Source organism: Thamnophis sirtalis, unplaced genomic scaffold, assembly GCF_051295495.1.
Source record: "Thamnophis sirtalis isolate CommonGarterSnake01/CBP01778 unplaced genomic scaffold, rThaSir2_p1.2 scaffold_1, whole genome shotgun sequence".
Taxonomy (NCBI): Eukaryota; Metazoa; Chordata; class Lepidosauria; order Squamata; family Natricidae; genus Thamnophis; species Thamnophis sirtalis.
The window spans coordinates 165,991,481-166,012,586 of record NW_028261381.1 but is presented as its reverse complement, the minus strand read 5'-3'; the positions used below and the strand labels follow the sequence as shown (position 1 = coordinate 166,012,586).

Below are 21,106 nucleotides of genomic sequence, written 5' to 3'. Positions count from 1 at the left end.
CCTACCTACCTACTGTATTTCTCTCTCTTTCTCTCCCTGTCTATCCCTCTATCTACCTACCTATTTTTTAAAAAAATTGTCTCTTCAAAACCTTGGTGCGTCTTATAATCTTGTGCGTCTTATACTCAGAAAAATACAGTAATTAGCAAATTATGTATGAAAGGCATGTCAACTAAAATTTTAAGCATGCGCTTTGCTTCCTACTGTGACCCACTTCTTTCTTCTTAGACAAACCACCTATTTTTCGGTACATCAGGTGTGTCAACGCGGAACTGGACCCGCTAGAGGCCATTTCCCTGGTTCATCGTTGCCACACTATATGGGAGGTGGGGGAGGAGGTTGGAACGTATTACTAGACACAACATTGAACTTTCTCGTGAGAACCAAGGTCATCTCCTAAATCAGTGATGGCAAACCTTTTCGGCACCAAGTGCCCAAACCAGAACGCACGTCCAAGTCCGTGCATGTGTGCACGCCAGAGCGCTGGAAACCCGAAGACCAGCTGGCCAGTGCATCTGCGCATGCCAGTCAGCTGGTATTCATGCGCGCTGGAGCACCTGAAACCCAAAGACCAGCTGGCTGGTGTGTGTGTGCCTGTTTTTGGGCCGGTTTTGGCTGTTTTTCAGGTCTTTTTCAGGCGCTCTGGTGCCCATGAAGACTAGTTGGCCAGCACACCAGGCCAGAAGAGCAGCTATTTTGCATCTCAAATGCTTCTGTTCCTCATTCTGAAGTCTCTTCTGGTGTTTATGCTATGAGTTCTTGTGAATTGCAGGTACTTTCCTGATATTCTATTTACTTCTGCGGTTAAGCTAGCTGTTAACTCTGGCAGTTTTGTACTTTCTGAAGACCCTCCACTCATATTCCCTATTACAACGGTGGCAAGAAAGATTGTAAAATGGGGCAAAACTCACTTAACTCTTTTGCTTAACAACAGAAATTTTGGGCTCAACTGTGGTCATAAATCAAGAACCACCTGTAATGCATAAACTGAAGGTTATTTGTGAACAGTGGACCCAAATGTCCATTCTAAAAGTGCCTGTCCTCATGGATAGCCTGTCTCTAAAAGTAGGTATGGAAGAGAAACAAATTTTATTGGACAAGATTGATTTGAAAATGGATCTTATAAGAATGATGTGGAAAAAGATGCTACATTGGTTGTACAAAAGAAACCAACTGATATCTTAATAATTAAAAAGAACATATAAATAACAAACCAAGAGAGTGACCTGAATAATTTTCCTATACTGGATTTAGAAAAGAGACTAAGTTTTGAAACATTTTCTGAGGAGGAGAAAATGAAAAGAAATCAAGTTCTATGACAATATTTGAAGGGAATAAAGATTAAGATTGTTAAAAGTAAAAGGAAGGAATACAAAGTTGGTTTATCAAGTTTAAAATAGATGTTATCTCTGGTAATACTTAATGGGTGTTTGCTGATCAGGAGTGAATAACAAAGTTTTAAATTTCTTTATATATTTAAGAGGTGAGATATGGGAAGAAAATATAATTTGTCTTATTTTAATAAAAAGTGATCACTTACTAAATTGCTTATACTTATTGTGATGAAGAGGGAAATAATTTTTATGCATTTCCTTTTTTATATATTCTTATTTCTCTTGTCTGTTTTTCCTCTTTTGCACTTCTTTTAATTATTTTTTCAGTTTGTATTTGTATTGTATTTTAATTGTAATGTTTAATACAATTATTATAAAAACACAAACTAATATTATTTGCTATTGATACCAGAATGATAGATTCATAATTCTCTGATCCTGCATGCATCTTCCTGAAGGAAGGGACAATATTTACTTCCCTCCAGCATTCCATAATTTCTCAAAGATAATACAAAAACCTTTGGCTAGATCAGGGGTAGTCAACCTTTTTATATCTACCATCCACTTTTGTATCTCTGTTAGTAGTAAAATTTTCTGACCGCCCACCGGTTCCACAGTAATAGTGATTTATAAAGTAGGGAAGTAACTTTACTTTATAAAATTTATAAAGCAGAGTTACAGCAAACCCCTACTGCTCACCAGGTTGACCACCACTGGGCTAGATCTTCAGCAAACCTCTCCAGTGTGTGACCCATCAAAATCGCACTCGACTAAACCACGCCCGATTAAACCGCGTCGCTGACGTCATCAACAGGGCAACAATAGCCAGCACGGAGAAAGAAGGGCGCTTTAAATAGCGCTTTGAAAGCAAGCCGATTCAACTTAAGGTAAGGGTTAGGTTTAGGGTTAGCTTTAGGGTTAGGTTTAGGGTTAGGTTAAGGGTTAGGGTTAGGATTAGGGTTAGGTTTAGGATTAGGTTTAGGGGGGTTAGGTTTAGGTGTTAATTTTAGGTTTAGGATTTACAGCGTGCTTCTGTCTCTGCGCTGTTGTCGCCCTGTTGATGACATCAGCAACACGGTTTAGTCAGGCGCGGTTTTGTGGGTGAACCCTCCAGTGCACTTAGATCCTATTACTTCGGTAAATTTTTTATTCATTCAAGGAAAATAGATATTTGTAGACCACATTTCTATGAAACTGAATCATGTTTAGACTGTTCTTCAGAAATGCTTAGTAGAATGTGCATTTTCTTAAATGAAATTAGGTGCAAAAGGATATTGATTAGTTCCACCTTTTATTTGCTACCACCTAACATTTTATCATTTTCTCTGAGTAGCTGATACACTTCTCTTTTATTCTGAACCTATCCAAACAGGCTCTTTTGTTTTTTCTAATTTTCTTCATTAATCTTAGCTCACTTTGAATATTATATTACACTATATCAGGGGTCTCCAACCTTGGCAACTTTAAGCCTGGCGGACTTCAATTCCCAGAATTCCCCAGCCAGCTTTGCTGGGAATCCTGGGAGTTGAAGTCCGCCAGGCTTAAAGTTGCCAAGGTTGGAGACCCCTGCACTATATCACATTATAGTGATTCTGGAAATAAACCCAAAATTCTGGGTAACTTTTCCTTGGTTACTAATTTCCATCTCCTATCAGGTTTTTTTTTTAATTTTTAGGTCTTCCCTACAGTTACTGTGCATAAATTGCTTGCTTCTTCTGCTTTTTTTCAACTTATTTACAATTCAATTTTCCTATCTCCTTTTTTAAAAGGCAGTGCCTCTCCACTCTCAAAAAATAATTGAGTTATTCGTCTCAGCTTTTTCCTCTAACACTACTTATCATAGCTCTTGGAGTTCATTGATTTGATTTTAATCCCACCTTTATTAGTTTATAAATAAGTCAACAGAGTTTTACACATAATGCTCTTTCCTCTTTTTCCCCCACAGCCAATTCTGTGAGGTGGATTGGGTAGAGAGAGTGACTGGTGCAAAATCACCCAATCATCTTTTATACAGTCCCCTGGTTTCTAAGACCAATAGCAATAGCACTTAGAATTATATACTGCTTCACAGTGCTTTACAGCCCTTTCTAAGCGGTTTACAGAGTCCGCTTGTTGCCCCCAACAATCTGGGTCCTCATTTTACCCACCTCGGAAGGATGGAAGGCTGAGTCAACCTTGAGCCTGGTGAAGTTCGAACTGCCAAATTGCAGGCAGCCGGCAGTACTGCATTCTAACCACTGTGCCACTGTACTTTAACCATATCCACTTTTCCTTAAAATCAAGAATATAAGAATGGTTATTCCCCCACCACCCCCACCCCCACTTTCTGTTGTTGTTTGCTTGCTACTTCTGTTCCTTGATTAAAATGCTCCCTGCTGGTTTGTAGCAGGACAAGAATGGCTAATCCACTCTATGAAACTGAAATTATCAGCAAGCCAAGCCTGGAAATTTCCTGGAAGAACCAAGTTTGACAGAGTAACTCCCTACAAATGCCACTGAATGAATGAATAAATAAATAAATAAAAGCCTTTCACGATTGCATTAAATTTGAGATGGCTATATACCATTCTACGTCAATATTTAGACACCAGGCTATTTACCGTAGATAATTAAGTAGTATCCCTCACCAAATGTAAGTTTCATATTCAATTCACAATGCTCTATTATCACCCTGGCAGCTTATTATCATTTTAGATTTGCCATTTCCTGACTTCACTTCCTTCCTTCAAGCAAAGCTGTATAAAATAAAAATAAGCATTAGCAACTCATGATCTTCTTGGCACATAGCCACACCTGAGAAGTTCTGATTTGTTGCCATTTTAATTTAATAAAACATTTTTTTCTAATCAAATGTTGTGTTATTGTTGTTTTAATACATTTTTATGCTGATAAACGTCTATAGCTACTGAGCTGATTTTCTTAGGCAGCAAAGATAATTAATAAAAAAAATAAAATATATCATTAGCCTCTTCTTTTAATGAAAGCTCCTGGATGTATTTTCAGCAAATATTTTTTTAAGCATGAAAAATTCCTAGCAGTCTAAATCTCTTGATAGTCCCATAAAAAGATGCACAAAAATGTACAGATATGCACAAAAATACCCTCTCATCCATGAATATTACAGCAGATTAAACAAAAACACTTCCTGGCCCGCAATTACCTAAATAGCCATAGCTAAACCATAATTAAGCCATGGTTTGCTGAAAAAAGTATAATTGCCTTGACCATTGATACATGGTCAGTGTTTCTTAGCCTTGGGAACTTTAGCATGGCTGGCTGTGGAATTTTGGGAATTTAAGACCACATGTTGCCACGGTTGAGAAACTCTTGAGTTACAAACTACCATTCAAAGGTGTAATAGCTCAGTTCTCATAATATGAAAAGCCAACGCCAAGGCCAAGCAAATTATATCATGGATTTGTTATGTTTTAAGAACCAGGTAAAAACTTCACTACGTAGAGAATATCAGTAGATTCATCAGGAGTGTATTTGGGGTTATTACACTGCTACAATTGGTTCTCATACTGTACTGATCCTGAATTCCTGAATAAAGCACCAACTAATGCTGGGTAGATCTCACTAAGAGCAAATAAATCTTGCAAGCTTGACCATCATTGGGCGCTTCCTCACTTTAAATTAATGGAGCAAGTCCCACTAGTGGTGTTTTTTTTAACAAAAAATATCTCTAGGCTTTTAGTTCTCAGAAAGCCATTCCCCATGACATTCCACTGGTTCAATTTTTTCCAGATGAGCTAGCAGAAATCATAAGTTTAAATATCTAGTCCTTCTATCCTGCTGCAAGTAAATACATCATATAACTGGAGGAAATATAAATCCTTCCACACCAGGAGTCTCTAAATTTTTTGTTTATGGACTTTTAGCTTTAAAAAAAAAACTTGGGGCAGTGCTCTGCACATATGTACCTTAGCTTTTATTTATAAATTACGCATCTGTACTAAAATATGTACATTATAAAACATACTTGTACATATCTATAGCCACACATTAAATATTGGCAGAGTATGAGATAAAAATATAGACATTTTAATATTTTCTTCCATATGCCAAAGGGGTCATCTTACAAGCCCCATTTCTGAGACCACAATTCTACCAGTGCTTTCCAAAACTAGGTAAATAACCCACAATTGAATAAATGGGGAGTTAACAACACATGAACCCACTATCCCCATCACAACAGGGATATTTAAATTGACCTTATCACCTACATTGGGTAAAAAGAATTTTCTGATAAGTGGTTTGGAGTAATGAAGGGAAGTACTAGACAATGTTGAGCTTATTTTTTTCTAAAAATTATCATGGAAAAATAAAAGATTCCCACCATGGATGGTGGCAAAGATGAAAGTGGTTTCTATTATCAGGTTTCGTTTTGTTTTTTTGACACACAGACCTATGAGTTATTTTCCTTGGTTGAGATGGACAGCTATAGAAATGGAACTGAATAACTTTTTTTAAAATAAAAGGGAATTCTGCAGGCCACAGTTTCCTCCCCAAATAAATTTTATGGAAGAATGACCACTTCAAGAACCAAACTTCACACCACAGTTTACAGTCAACAAAACCTTTCCAGCTTAGTAACTTTTCAGATCGGCAGCACTAGGTCACCTCATGCTGGCTGTGGATAATGGGACGCGATTATACAATATATTGGGAGGTGACTTAAGCCTGGCCCAAACCATTACCTTTTGCAGGACGTACAATTCCCGTAGGTCACGCTTAGGGACCTGTTTCCTGGGGGCAAAGTCAATTCTCAGGCCTCTTGTTTGCCTTTTAACTCTGCCACATTTCTGCACAACGCTCCGGAGCTCACAACAAGGGGACCCTGGGATCATCTGCCCCCAGGATACCTGAAGCAAAGCCAGGAGGCTCTTCCTTGCCCAGAACAGCTCGGCTCCACCTCCAACAGCTCCCGCGGGGCACCTGGGTTTGTTTATTTTTTGGCCAAGCCCAATTCACCCCCCACCCCCCCACCCATTAAGTATCCTGGCCCCAGATTGGGGGTAGGGGGCAGGAGCGTTGCACAAGCTTGGGCACCCCCCCCCCCCGTTTGCACAACCGCTCCCACGCCTTTCCCATTCCCACCCGCAGACGTGTGGGTTGCACAGACTCCTGCTATTCAAATCACACGCACGCATCGAAGCCATAAACCTGCTTCCACCCACCTGCCAGCTATGCCCACTCTCCCAGCTTCCTTGCACCGACAGGACGATCCGGGAGTGCAACGACTGCCTTGTACAAGGGACTGCTGCTTGTGCAAAGCCCCGCCTCTTCCAACGGCGCCGGCAAGTCACCGGTCTCCCGCAGCCGACGGCTGGGGGAACGGGGGGGAGGCAAACAGCGTCGCCGGTCAACAGCTCTCCTCGAGATGCACCACGTCCTTCTTCTCCGCCGTCTTGAACATCTGCCGCCGTTGCCTTTTGCTTCTCCCGAAAGCTTTTTCATCCGTAACAGCGGAGCGCCGCCGGGAGATGTAGTTCTTCAGACGACGCTGCCCGTAAGGGCTGAGTTGGAGGCTAGACTACAAGTCCCGCCACTCCCCGCGGGCGGACTGGTTGGGAACCGCCTTTCAAGTCATTTGACGAGGGACGATAGGCTAACGGGTCCGTCAAAGAAAAGGAAAACGTAAACTCTGTACTGGATAGAAGCGAACGAAAAGGGTCGATTACGGGTTTCATTTGGATGTTTCTTCTCTCTTGAGAAAATGCTTATTGTAAACATCCTGTTTGCAAATACTATTATAAACACGTGAAATCTGGTGACCTCCAAAGATTTGGGAACGCAGCGACCGGCCTCAGAATCGCCAGTCGAAGATAACTGAAGTTGGTAGATGGCTTCTGCCTTTCAAGGTTGACTAACAATAATAAAGAAACAAGAAGACAAGAAATATGGTGCAGGCTAGCACTTGATAATTTCTAACAGTGGCTTTCTATCAAAGGCATCAAGTTTTATTTAATTCCAGTCAATGACCACCAACCTCCCTCCCCCACAACCCTGAGAACAAACTCAGTCACACAAAACCTCAAAAAGGAAGACTTAAGACCGCAAGTGTAGTTTTTTCGTCAGCGCCTGCGGTCCGGAAATGTTCGGCACAGTCCGGGTTTCACAGCACCCTGGCCTGTGTACAAACTTGGCTGGGACGAATTAATTGCAGGACTTAAAAACCACTACGCGCCTACCCCTTCCAGGATCGCCCGCCGCTATGCCTTCCGGCAATGTCTGCAAAAGGAGACGGAGTCCGTCAGCCAATTTCTCCAGTCTCTGCGGACGGCGGCAATCCAGTGCGAGTTTGTCGACCTGGACGACTTGCTAGTGGAACAATTTGTGTGTGGGGTGAGCGACATCAGACTAAAACGGGAATGGGAAGAATTGGATAAAATTGGATAGATAGAATAGAAATACTGAAGAGCCAGTGCTGTCCGAAGACGTTTCCGTCGTGACCAGTCAAAACCGTGGACGACAAAATCGCGCTCGACGAAAGCGCGCATTTGACGTCATCACAGCGCGACGAAAAAAATTAAAAATTGAAATAAAAATAAAATTAAAGCAAGCCGATTCACATAAAGGTAAGGGTTAGGTTTAGGTTTAGGTTTAGGTTAAGGGGTAGGGTTAGGTTAAGGGTTAGGGTTAGGTTTAGAGCATTAGGGTTACGTTTAGCGTTAGGTTAAGGGTTAGCGTTAGGTTTAGCGTTAGGTTAAGGGTTAGGTTTAGGGTTAGATTTAGGGTTAGGTTAAGGGTTAGGGTTAGGGTTAGGTTTGGGGGGATTAGGGTAAGGTTTTCACTTTATTTTTACATTTATCGATCACAGCGCGATGTTTTCGTCGCGCTGTGATGACGTCAAATGCGCGCTTTCGTCGAGCGTGATTTTGTCGTCCGCGGTTTTGTGGTGGAACCGTTTCCGTGGTCATATGGCCAGCATGACTAAACGCCGAAGGCAAAGATGGTTCCTATTTTTTCTACTTGCATTTTTACCTGCTTTCGAACCGCTAGGTTGGCAGAAGCTGGGAGAAGTAACGGGAGCTCACTCATTACACGACTCTAGGGATTTGAACCGCTGACCTTTCTGATCCACAAGCTCAGCTTCTTAGCCACTGAGCCACTGTGTCCTTACACCTATTGTAGTACAGGAGAAATAACTCCAGACAGACAAATTTTACCTTCTATCCAAGAATGTCCCCAAAATAGCTGGTTGGGGAATTCTGAAAGTTGGAAGTCCTCATAACTTCAAGTCACCAAGGATAAGAAGCACTGCTTTAGAGAATGTCGTGACGTGTGAATCCAGTTACACTCAAGGAACCATAGTTAATGGAAGAAACTAAAATGAAGCAAACGGTTGCCCATAATTGCTGTATTAGCGAGATAGGCAGCATAAAAATTTAATAAATAAACAACTGATTTAGCACACTATCTGAATACCATATTACTGATGGCACTTTATAGATCATATTCACCTTTGACTTCACCTTTGTTTCATACCACATACTAAATGGCAGTTATTTGTAGCTATTTTTTAAAAAATACAAGAAAGTGGAGAAAAAATACTCGATCACATTTTTCCATTCCATAAAACACTTTTATTTTGCTCGACTCAAACGTTCTTGTGTAATACTGTATACATCTATCTTTCTAGACATCTTATCGAAACATTTTATTTAAATACATAACATTGTTTTTTAAAGTTTTTTTCTGAAAAAGTCCTGTTTTTCTGCGCTGCTCCCTCCCCCCCCACCCCGCTTTTAAATAAACATTTAGGCGTTCATGTTTCAAAGCAAATTGGCCCCTAATAGAAAGAATAGGACTTCTTTTCCTTTAAAAAAATAGAAATTACCATTTTACACAACAAAACATTCAATGCAAACAGAAGCTGTTCTTCACCCCTAAGTCTAAAATTATTTTCCTGTCTGTACTTTAATGAGTGTGTGTATGTGTGACGTATCCTTCCCCATGCCAATAGCACTGCTGGCTGAGGACTATGGGCCCTGAAGTCAACATTTTTGCAGGGCAACAGGTTGGGAAGATTTAATGAATGCACATTTATGGTACCGTATGTTTCATTCCAAACATAAAAGCATAAAAGCCAGGCTGCAGATGAATGGATTTTTCTGTTTGCACCAATATTCACAAGTATAAATATTTTATACCAATCAACCTTTTTTTTCCTCTTCATACATAGCAGTGTGAGGGTTCTAGGGATAATAAAATGTACATCTAAGCTTTCAATTTTTTTTAAAAAAGAGATATAGGTATATATGCATGTGTTTATGTAGAACTATATAGAAATCATCAATTAGAAAGGAATGGCCTCTCACTGTATGGCCTGGAAATTCATGTCATCTTTATAAACTCCTGAAAAACTGTTGCCCACTAAGTTTTCTTTCTTTGTAACCTTCCCCCCCCAAACCCCTCCCCCCCCCCCGGGTCCATAGTGATCATGAGCTAGAAACATTTTTGCTTACTAGAATTTGAGCATTCGGAAGATTTCTTCCAGGAATCACGTTTCAGAAATATACGGGTGTGTGTGTGGAGGTGCTGAGTTTCACATTCAGCAATTCTCTGCTACACTGTCGCCATTTTATTGCTCAGAATCAAATTCCAGATTTTGGATGGTTAACAAGAAAAAGGGATTATCTATTCTACAAAACTACTGCTTGTTTTGAACAATTTTGGTTGTTGTGATTTTCTGTAGTCAAAGCTCAGCAATTATACTTGAACAAGAGGCTTGAAATTGTTTTTTTAAGAAATGCACTCCAAATCATAGACCGTTTAAATCAATCTCTTACACCAAAGTTCGAAAATTTGCCTCAATTCCTGCCTATTGTCGATATTTGTCACAAAGCGACATTTGTTTCTGGTTAATTATTAGAGCCCACTGCATTTTGGTTGGGGAAATTTAAGCCATGGACCAATGAGCTGAGACCAACTGTTACAAAGCAGGAAAAAATGAAAACTGTCTCTGGATTTTAACCTCATAAAAGCTCCAATCTCACTATATGATAGAAGCAAGTTGATATGTTGGCACAGTACAACCAAACATGTGCCAACTAATCAAAGAATATTCTTAAAAATTGTAACTGTGGGCATTTTGAAGTCAAGAGAAAAGTGCACACTTTTTAAAAAAAAGCTGAGAGGAACCCCAAAACATAGTTTGTTGCCAGCATAACATGAGCAATGATTTGTAAGGGGGGGGGGGGAACGAATGTTAAGATTTTTTAATATATTTAGGTCACATGAGATTGTTCAGTATAACTTCTGGGCATGGTTTTGTTACTGTTATTTCTTTTAAAAATAATAATAAAGCTGCCATTTGACCCAAGAATAGATGACAAAAGTGCATTTTGCAAACAATAGGAAAGTCAAACCTGTCATCTAAGAGGTCAACCCACAATAAATTGGGAATCTGTCTTGCTGTAACCTGAAGCCCTTCCTGTTGCTCTAAATTGAAGTAAAGGATGCTTTTTCTGTTTCGGGTATTCATGTCTACCACCTCCACCTGTGTTTCTAAACCTTATCAACTTGAAAGATGTCTACGCTTCAATTCCCAGAATTCCCCAGCCAGTATGGCTGGCTGGGGAATTCTGGGAGTTGAAGTCCACACATCTTCAAGTTGGTAAGGCTGAGAAACACTGAACTACACAAATAAGTCAGTGTTAAATTTCTTCTCCTAACCCACCAGCAGTATGGCTGCAGAGCCCCCATTAACCCCATTGCCTCAACCCACAGAAAGAGAAATGGTGATTCATATCCTGCGTTTCAAAGATTCCCAGCCTTTAGCTCACCGGCTAAAAAGAAGAACGAATCAAATTGTTGCAGAGGGCAATACTGAATTCCCGAGAAATCGTTGTGCAGCAAATGGAGAAGTTAAAAGGAAAAATGAATTTAGAATCAAGGGAATGTAGAATTGATTTTTTTTCAGCCTTGGGTAAAAACTAGAGAAGCAAAAAGCAAGATCCTGAATCGGATGAATAATTCACAGGGCTCGGGGAAAATGGGAGTATTTTCTGGAATTCTGAACATCTAGATTTCCCATTTTACAGCATCTGAGCAATGCAGCTCTTATAGATGATCCTCAATTTACTATCATTCATTTAGTGGCTGTTCAAAATTACAATGGCACTTAAAAAGTGATTTATGACCATTTCTCACATTTATCACTGCTGGAGCATCCCCATAATCCCGTGATTAAAATTCAGATGCTTGGCAAGTAATTCATAGTTATGATGGTTGCAGTGTCCCCGGGGTGATAAACCTGTGTGACCTTCTGACAAGCAAAGTCAGTCAAAGGGGAAGCCAGATTCACCAAACAACTAACTTAAGTTAGTATTACTAACTTAACAACTGCAGTGGTTCACTTAATAACTGTAACAATAAAGGTTGCAAAATGGGGCAAAGCTCACTTAACAACTGTCCTGCTTAGCAACGGAAATGTTTGGGCTCCCTTGTGGTTGTAAGTCATGGACTATCTGTATGACTTGCCTTGCTGAAGGTACCTGAGGGCCCATCCCACAGGCTCATCCAGAGAGCTGAGGGAAAGATACTTTATATACTGAGCCAAGGTGGCACAGTGGTCAGAGTGCAGTACTGCAGGCTACTTCTGCTGACTGCCTGCAATTTGGCAGTTCAAATCTCACCAGGCTCAAGGTTGACTCAAGACTTCTATCCTTCCAAGGTCAGTAAAATGAGGACCCAGATTATTAAGGGCAATAGGCTGACTCTGTAAACCACTTAGAGAGGGCTGCAAAAGCACTACGAAGTGGTATATAAGTCTAAGTGCTATTGCTATACCGTTCTCTCCTTGATCCCAGGGTGGAAGGTATTGCTTACTTTAAAGAGTTAAGAATTGATGGCCCTCCATAAACTGTAACGCTACCAGTGCAAGAAACAACCCCAAACAGGATCAACAGTGTACGGGGAGTCCTTGGTTTACAACCATTTGTTTAGTGATCATTTGATGTTACAGCACTGAAAAAGAGACTTATAACCAGTCCTCACACTTAACGACCATCACAGTGTCCCCATGGTCATGTGATCAAGATTTGGGCCCTTGACAACCAGCATATATTTATGACGGTTGCATTGGCCCAGAGTCACGTGATCGCCGTTTGCAAGCTTCCCAATTGGCTTCCAGCAAAAGTCAATAGACAAAGCTGGATTCGTGTAACAATTGCAGTGAGACATTTAACCACCATGACAAAAAAAATGGTTATAAAATTGGGTTAACAGCCACCTTGCTTAAGCAACCAAAATCCTGGTCCCAATTGTGGTCGCATGTCTAGGATTATTTGTTTTGGCTTCCAGCAGCATCTGAGTGGTTTGCTATTGGTCTGAAGAAAGCAACCATGCCATTTAAGCTGGTGTCGGAAGTGCCGTTGAGTGTGAACAGGAGAAAAATAAACCACCTTGCAAATGTGAGCTCTTTTGCATGGGTCTTTTTGTCGTCTGGTTGATCCTAAAGTATTGGGCAGGCCCAAAGGAAGGGCCTTTAGATTTAGCTGCAGATCTGTTCCTCATCCATGTGGTGAATCAATACCAAGGTCTTCTTCTAATTGGCTTTTCTGCACTTGAATGAAACATTGAATGAAGCTTTCTTGGGCTCCCAAAAGGGTTATAAACATGGAGAAAAACAAACATAATATATCAGTAGCCTTGGCAGATAGAGAGCTGGTGCTGTAGAACCGCATTTTTCAAATTTGGGAAATTTAAGATATGTGGACTTCAACTTCCAGAAGCATGCTGGCTGGGGAATTCTGGGAGTTGAAGTCTAGCCATCTTAAAACTTGTCTGTTTTTAGAAAACTTGCTTTAGAAGCAATTGGATCATTTGTCATCTAGCTTGCCAGCCAGGTATAGCTTAGCTCCAACATCCATCCTCCACAGCTGGGCCAATCACTGAGGATAATGGGTGCCAAAGTCCAATGTCCTCCCAGGGCCATCTGTGTTTTTCTTTCAATGGATGCTTTTCCAGTTACTTTGATAGCAGCAGTAGTTTGTTGATGAAAAATACATCTTGGTTTGCAATCGAACTTTGCGCTTCCTTTTTTTCTCTCTCTCTCTTAGAGGGTCCAGCCCTCCAGCTGCCTCCCCGAGAATCGGAAACACAATTAAATTAAAAGTTCTCCTCCCCTACATATTCTTCTCCCCACCACCACTTCTGTCCCATAATCTAGCAGGATTGTAATCCCTGTGTATGTATGTGTTAGCGTCTCTCCCTCTCTTTCTTCCCACAGATTTCCATCTTCACATTGAACAAGTTCCACAAGATCTGGTTTTCCTTCTGTATGCCCAGCGTCCTTATCATTCGAACCATGCCAGGGAAAAGCAGTAACCAGCAAAAATATACATATTTATCCACACCATGGGCCTAAAGAGGCGTCTTCTGGGTTGGGCATCGGCTGGCTTTAAGTCTCGTGAGTTTGGGTGGATGTATTCACATGCCGGGGCAGAGAAAGGTGTTCTGCTGAAACATGCTTTTGAGGAAAGGATAGGAATACTTAACACTACTTAATGCAGGATCTTCTCTACCAAATAGCATTTCACATTCATTTCACCAGTATGCCCAAAGTCCGCTGGATCCTTAAAAAGGTGCAATTACATTCAACAGTGACTGCAGATCACCGCAGATCAACTGCAAGAGGTTGAGGAGGAGGAGGAGGAGGAGGAGGAGGAAGAAAGCCAGGGCCACACGATCTTGTGGTTGATCCTTGATTTAAAATAAGGGTCCCCCACAGGGTCAATTCTGCTTTTCCCATTCCAGAAGCCACAAAAGTTTTGCTCTGCAAATTCTGCTTAGTTCTCCTGAGGGTTGCTGTAATGGAGCTCCGAATTGAAGACTTCTTTGTAGAGAGGAGGGAAATTTTTGGCCGTCTCTGGATGGACAAGGCGGAACAGCTCCAGCTTATCTAAGTGAAGGCTGCAGATTGTCTTCATCAAGGGAAGCTTGGCAACCATCTGTGGGATGGAAAAGGAGAGGGTTACAGCAGGGACCTTGGAGGCTGTTAATTGAAGAAGAACACAATCTGGAACTCCTGATTGAGAAGCAAAGCTACGCGATAGAAATGTGGCTGTTTTTGAATGTTTTCCCTCCCTTAATCTCATGAAACTCCATCAAGTTCTCGCTGAAATTCAGAATACCGTTGAGAAAAACTTGGGGTTAAATAGCAGGGCTCAAAGTGAGATCTACCAATTATGAAGAAATAGAGGGGGGAGGAGACTGAATGTATATGGCTGAATATAAAGAAAAGAAAAAAGAAAGAAGAAAAGAAAAGAAAAGAAAAAATACACGTAGTCCTCAACTTACAACCATTCGTAACTGGCTGACCAACTGCACTCAACGTGTAGCCCTCAATGGAACTGCATCTACATGGAAGGAAGTATGCAGTGGAGTACCCCAAGGCTCTGTTTTAGGCCCAGTACTCTTCAACATTTTCATCAATGATTTGGATGAGGGAATAAATGGAGAACTCATCAAATTTGCAGATGACACCAAGCTGGCAGGAATAGCCAACACTTCAGAAGATAGACTCAAGATACAGAAGGATATTGACAAACTTGAACATTGGGCACTATCTAATAAAATGAAATTCAATGGTGAAAAGAGTAAGGTTCTACATTTAGGCAAGAAAAACGAAATGCACAGGTACAGTATAGGTGGGACCTTGCTCAGTAGTAGTAACTGTGAAAGGAATCTTGGAGTCCTAGTGGACAACCATTTAAATATGAGCCAGCAGTGTGCAGTAGCTGCCAAAAAAGCCAACACAGTTCTAGGCTGCATAAATAGAGGGATAGAATCAAGATCACATGAATGTTAATACCACTTTATAATGCCTTGGTAAGGCCACACTTAGAATACTGCATTCAGTTCTGGTCGCCACAATGTAGAAAAGATGTGGAGATTCTGGAAAGAGTGCAGAGAAGAGCAACAAAGATGATTGTTTAGGGGACTGGAGGCTAAAACATATGAAGAACAGTTGCAGGAACTGGGTATGTCTAGTTTAATGAAAAGAAGAACTAGAGGAGACATGATAGCAGTGTTCCAATATCTCAGGGGTTGCCACAAAGAAGAGGGAGTCAAACTATTCTCCAGGGCACCTGAGGGTAGAATAAGAAGCAATGGGTGGAAATTAATCAAGGAAAGAAGCAACTTAGAACTGAGGAAAAATTTCCTGACAGTTAGAACAATCAGTGGAACAGCTTACCTCCAGAAGTTGTGAATGCCCCAACACTGCAAGTCTTTAAGAAGATGTTGGATAGCCATCTGTCTGAAACGGTATAGGGTTTCCTGCCGAGGCAGGGGGTTGGACTAGAAGACCTCTAAGGTCCCTTCCAACTCTGCTATTGTATTGCATTGTATTGTATTTGTAATGACTGAAGTAAGTTACAATGACACTGCAAAAGTGACTAACAACCAGTCCTTGCAGTTAAAACCATTGTAGCATCCCCACAATCACATGGTCAAAAATTTGGGCACTGGGCAACCAGCATGGATTTAGGACAATTGCTGTGTCAAATTGGGCCATCTGTAACCTCCGCATCAGGTTCTGACAAATAGTCAATAGAGGAAGTTGAATTTCCTTAACAACCATGTGATTTACTTAACAAATGCAGGGATTCGCTTAACAACTGTGGCAAAGAAGATTGTAAATCGGGCACGATTTACTTATCAACCACTTTATTTAGCAATAGAAATTCTGATCCCACAAAACTGGCTAAAAGAGGTTACCGGGGCAAGTATGGAATGGAAACCCGAGGCTTTTTTTACTAAGCATAAAACCAGAAAACATGAGTAAATCTATATGGCATTTGAGCCTACATATAATTGTGGCTGCAAGAATAACCTATGTGCAATTTTGGAAATCTACTACTATACCATCGGAAGATGCCATAATTAAAAAGATTTATGAGTGTGCAGAAATGGACAGAATGACGGGTTGGCTGAGGGACAAAGGAGAAAGGGAACATTATCTTAGCTGGAACCTATGGTATATGTGGGCGACAAAGAGAACAGCAGGGACTTAAAACTGGGAAAGTTAAATAGCAGCTGTTAACAATGGGTACTAAAAGTGAACGTGGGTATTGTAATAGATCCCTGAATTTTGTAACGAGAAGATGCTGGTTAGAGACTAAACAACGAGGAAGGAAAAAAATGTTGGGCTGTGAATGACTGTAACCGGGGGGTGGGGGGGGGGAAGGTTTGTATGTTTAAAGCTGTATTTGTATGTTTTATTAAAAAAATGTATAACCAATAAAGATTGTTTAAAAAAAATATTCTGATCCCAGCTGTGATTGTACCATAAATTGAGGACTATTTGTGCAGTAGTCCCTGAGATACGATGGGTCACGAGTCACAACTATTATAATGAACTCCTCCTCCAAGCTATTTACAACCCCGTTTCAAAGTTATGTCCCTGCAGCGCTCTCCAGGCATTCTCCCTTATGACCGAATGCAGAGATGTTGCAATGCTCTCTTCACCCCATCTTGTGTCTCCAGGACTGCACAGGCCTTGGGCCTACTCCCCCGTCAGCCATTGTATGCTTATCTTTTGAAGAATTCCAAGACCTCATGTTGGGGAAGGAGGTCAGGCCATGTCTCCCTAGGAGGCTCAAAGAAAGCCTCTGGAGCCTGGGGAGGTCAAAAACGCCCTCCCCCGCCATGGTGCAGGAGGCCAAGTAGGCCATGCCCACCTCGCTCACCCAGCAACCGGGCAGAGAACCCCTAGCTAAAATTTTTGAAGCCCACTCCTGGTCTGCCTCCTTCCCGTTTAATTCTTTGAAATGTTATATTTACCTTGGAAAGCCTATCTTCATTGGCATTTTTCTTTTGAATCTCGTGCTGGAGAGCCATGTAGAATTTATCCTGGAGTTTTTGTACCTTTTTGGACTCAGAGAGCCAAGGCCGATCTGAAAAAGGACAGCACATGTTGGTGTTTTTTTTAGAATTGCAAAATTGCAGGGGGGAAAAAAACGGCTTTCTGTTATTTTCGATTGTAACAAATTTTCTGTAGAAAGCATGGATGTGTATGAGATGAGGTTCACAAGGTGCACAAATGGCATTAAGGCATAATATTATTTGTTTATTTTAGACCTAGCTGTAATCCAGTTTAACTGGTAAAACTGATTTATGGCTTGTGGCGACGTGGAAACCCAACTATTGTGGCTTGTTCAGAAAAAGAAAATGTAATTAAAACCAACGTTTAACGTTTAAGCCCAGACTGTGCATATGTTTGTGAGAGAGAATAAGTGTACACATGTGAGCACATGTTGCACAGGACGTTAATAAGACAGGGCACATATTAACCATCCCCCAAGAAATGTTACCCAACCTGATGCCCTTCACTTGAACTAGAATTACAATGGTTGATTTCAAGAAATCTTGAAGGATCTGGTGGAAATGGTCTACCAGACAAGCCCAATAAACTCTGTGTTGTATTTCATCCTAATTAAATCTTTCTTTGCTGGGACCTTTGGTTGACGTCACAGCCTTTTTCAGACGCAGCAGGACAGAGCTCCATCCCCTGTGCTGAATTCTTCCTGTTTGTGGGCTCTGTGAAGGGCCAAAGCCACCCTGGAGGGGTGGTGAAGCAAAGAGGGGCACCCTGTGAGGTCAAAGAGAGTCGCAGCTCTCCTGGAACCTTGGGGTTCTTTTTCCCTCTCAGCCATGGCAAGAAGAAGAGGCAGCCAAAGATGGCTGCCACAAAACTGTGACAACCAATGACCATCTAAGACTGGTGCTGGAGCGAAGCAGGTGAACAGTGGCTGGATCTGGGGGGAAGAGGATGTTCTTTAAATTTATCCCCAAGGAACAATTTAGAACTATTTGCTCAGAACTATCTGTAAAAGCAGAGTCCAAGCATTCTGAGAAACTCCAGACCGGAAGTGAGGTGTGTGGGAGAGAAAAATAATAAAGTTTGAAAGATACAAATCTTTCTTGGCTGCAAACTCCACCACTGGTACCAAGAACAACTATTCCTTGGAGCAATGCTTGACAATATCCATGTGCAAAGGATTTATGGTAGCGCATTTTCAGTGCCTGAGATCCTCAAGAGTCACTTCTAGTCAAGAGAAGCCAACTTTAAGCCAACATGGATTCAGAAGGCAATTTTCTATGTTTGCAACTATAATTCTACACAAGGAATGGCCGATAACTGGTTTTCTAATGTTGTTTGTCTACTGGCCACAGGATGGGAACTAATGAGAATTAGTTCCAAACATCTAAAAGTCCAAGCTACGTACCTGGAGAATAGACAATCCTGACTCAGCCAGGGGTTAACTCTGTAAACTCTGCAGTGGGAAACAGCTGTCATCACTGGCTAAGAGGAATAAAATGTCGATGCTGCTGGATAAACCAGCTATCGATTCATTTTGGATAACGACAAGTGTTAATCCAGTGTTTCTCCCCCTTCCCCTTTTGATCACATACCTGGTGTGAACAGGACAACAGCAGTGAAGAGTGCTACTTCTTCATCGGACAGCTGCAATCGGCAAAGATTCTTCCCCAGCTCAAAGATGGAGCTGATCAAGTCATCACAGCCTAAGAGAACAAGGAGCCAGTTAGCTGGGATTTGAACATGACGTTGGATAATTTCATATTTTCAAATCAATGCATGCACTAACACCAGGGGTGGGTTTCAACCGGTTCGCAGCGGTCCCTGCGAACTGGTTGGTCGCCGAACCCGGAAGTAAATAACTTCCGGGAACGGCGAAGCCCCCCCCCCGCGCCCGCGCGCGCCCGCTCCTTACCCGGTTTTGATGAATTCTGCGCTTCCACGCATGCGCAGGACGCATACAGCGCCTGCGCGATCCTCCAGGAGCAGCTGGAGCATCGCACAGATGCTAGTACGCATGCGTGCATGCGTGCGCTGCATGCGTGCGCGAGGACGCCGCACGCGTGCGCGAGGACGCCGCCGGCCTCGTTCCAACCGAACTGGTTGGAACGGGGCGAGAAACCCACCCCTGACTAACACCTAATAGTTCTGCAGCACTGCAATTGTTTTAAAGCCTAGAGAAGTATCTTTCCATATAGCTCATTTAATATTATGTTAAAAGACTGTGCTAGTTATATATTTAACTTTTTTCAGGTTTGTTTATTTTAATCACTGGTTTTTCTCACAATGGAGCTATAGTCACAACCAACTGACAGACTGATTCTCCGTGCAGGTAGCCAATGCCTGTTTCAAAACTAATGAGGGACTATCAATACAGCTTTAGTTAGAAAATTCCAAAACTTCTAAAGGCATTGTGTTCCAATATCTCAGGGGCTGCCACAAAGAAAAGGGAGTCAAGCTATTCCGCTAAGCACCTGAGGGTGGGACAAGAAGCAAAGGATGGAAAGTAATCAACGAAAGAAGCAACCTAGAACTAAGGAGAAATTTCCTGAGGGTTAAAACAATCACTATTAATCAGTGGAGCGACTTGCCTCCAGAAGTTGTGGGTACTCCAATATTGGAAGTTTTTAGGAAGCGATTGGGCACTCATTTCTCTGAAATAGTATATGAGCAGGGAGTTGGACTAGAAGACCTCCAAGGTGCCTTGCAACTCTGTTATTCTATTCTGTTCTGTTCTGTTCTACACAATGCAAAAGGGGGAGGTCTTTTCTTATCCTGGATCTCCCAATATTCACCTTCATTAAATGAGTCCAGCGTGGCACGACATAACCGCGCTTGTCAAAATAGCGGTGATAAAACCGCTTTCGCTAAAGCCGTGACGTCATCACCGCGTGTCATCACCACTGCGACAACAGCGCGGTGACAGAAGGGCGCTTTAAAAGAGCGTGGTGGCAGAAAGCCGATTTAAATTAAGATAAAGGTTAGGATTAGGTTTACGGGTTTGCTTTAGGGTTAGGGTTAGGGTTAGGCTTCGGAAGGCGCGGATTTGCCCTCCGCGGTTATGTCATCGCGGTAGGGTCGTGTTTTTCTTAGCGCTTCGGACGTCGCGGATTTGCCTCCGCACTTATGTCGCCGCGGATAAGGGCTTCGTGGTTTTGTGGTGGAACCGAGTCCAGTGGGTTTTATTGTCTTGAGAAGGGGAGGAAAACCTTTCCCATTTATTTTCTCAATCCATAATTTTATTTCCCTCTGCACTTGCCTCCATGCATAATTTTCTGGTGGTCTAATTTATCTACCTGTTCTTTTAATTTTTTTAAAAAACCCAAATGTTGCAACATTTCTTCCAATGCTTGAAAGAAATAGTTGCTTCTATTCCAGTTGCTTTCCAATGCTATTATTCCAATTCTATTGAGTACATTATTGTATGTACTCAAACATGCACGCACACACATACAGTGAGAAAGAGCACACATAGAAGCAATCAGAAAGTTAGGAAAGGTGCTCATTCATAGAATACATACTATTTCCTGATTACTGAATAAAACCATAAACGTTAACAAGTTAAGGTTTGCACAAAGTGCTAAACCATGCAAAAACTAAAAGGTTAACCTAGCCAAGATTAACCTGTTCTGCTAATCCAATGGCTGTGTCTTTCATTTGGGTGTCTGCAGGGAGAGGGAGTCAAAAACATCAATATCAGGGGTGAAATTCAGCAGGTCCTAACAGGTTCTGGAGAACTGGTAGCGGAAATTTTGAGTAGTTTGGAGAATCAGCAAATACCACCTCTGGCTGGCCCCAGAGTAGGGTGGTAATGGGTATTTTGCAATATCCTTCCCCTGGAGTGGGGAGGAAATGGAGATTTTGCAGTATGCTTCCCCTGCCACTCCCACCAAGCCACGCCCACGGAACTGGTAGTTAAAAAAAATTGAATTTCACCACT

At 41.8% G+C, this 21,106-nt stretch overlaps 2 protein-coding genes across 2 annotated transcripts in view; both read right to left on the bottom strand.

Moving 5' to 3' along the window:
• Positions 1-6,797, bottom strand: part of SCAMP4 (secretory carrier membrane protein 4) — a 30,072-nt gene extending 23,275 nt beyond the window's left edge. The window contains exon 1 of the mRNA XM_087702858.1: positions 6,515-6,797. The gene's annotated coding sequence lies outside the window, so the exon portion shown is untranslated. The remainder of the gene's footprint in view (positions 1-6,514) is intronic.
• Positions 6,798-9,798: 3,001 nt separating this feature from the next.
• LOC148049823 (nuclear receptor ROR-beta-like) overlaps positions 9,799-21,106 on the bottom strand; it is a 63,548-nt gene continuing 52,240 nt past the window's right edge. The window contains exons 8-10 of the mRNA XM_087702846.1: positions 18,762-18,872; positions 17,130-17,242; positions 9,799-14,293 (exon numbers count right to left, since the gene is read on the bottom strand). Of these exons, the coding sequence (XP_087558972.1) occupies positions 14,132-14,293; positions 17,130-17,242; positions 18,762-18,872 (386 nt within the window). The 3' untranslated portion in view covers positions 9,799-14,131. The remainder of the gene's footprint in view (positions 14,294-17,129; positions 17,243-18,761; positions 18,873-21,106) is intronic.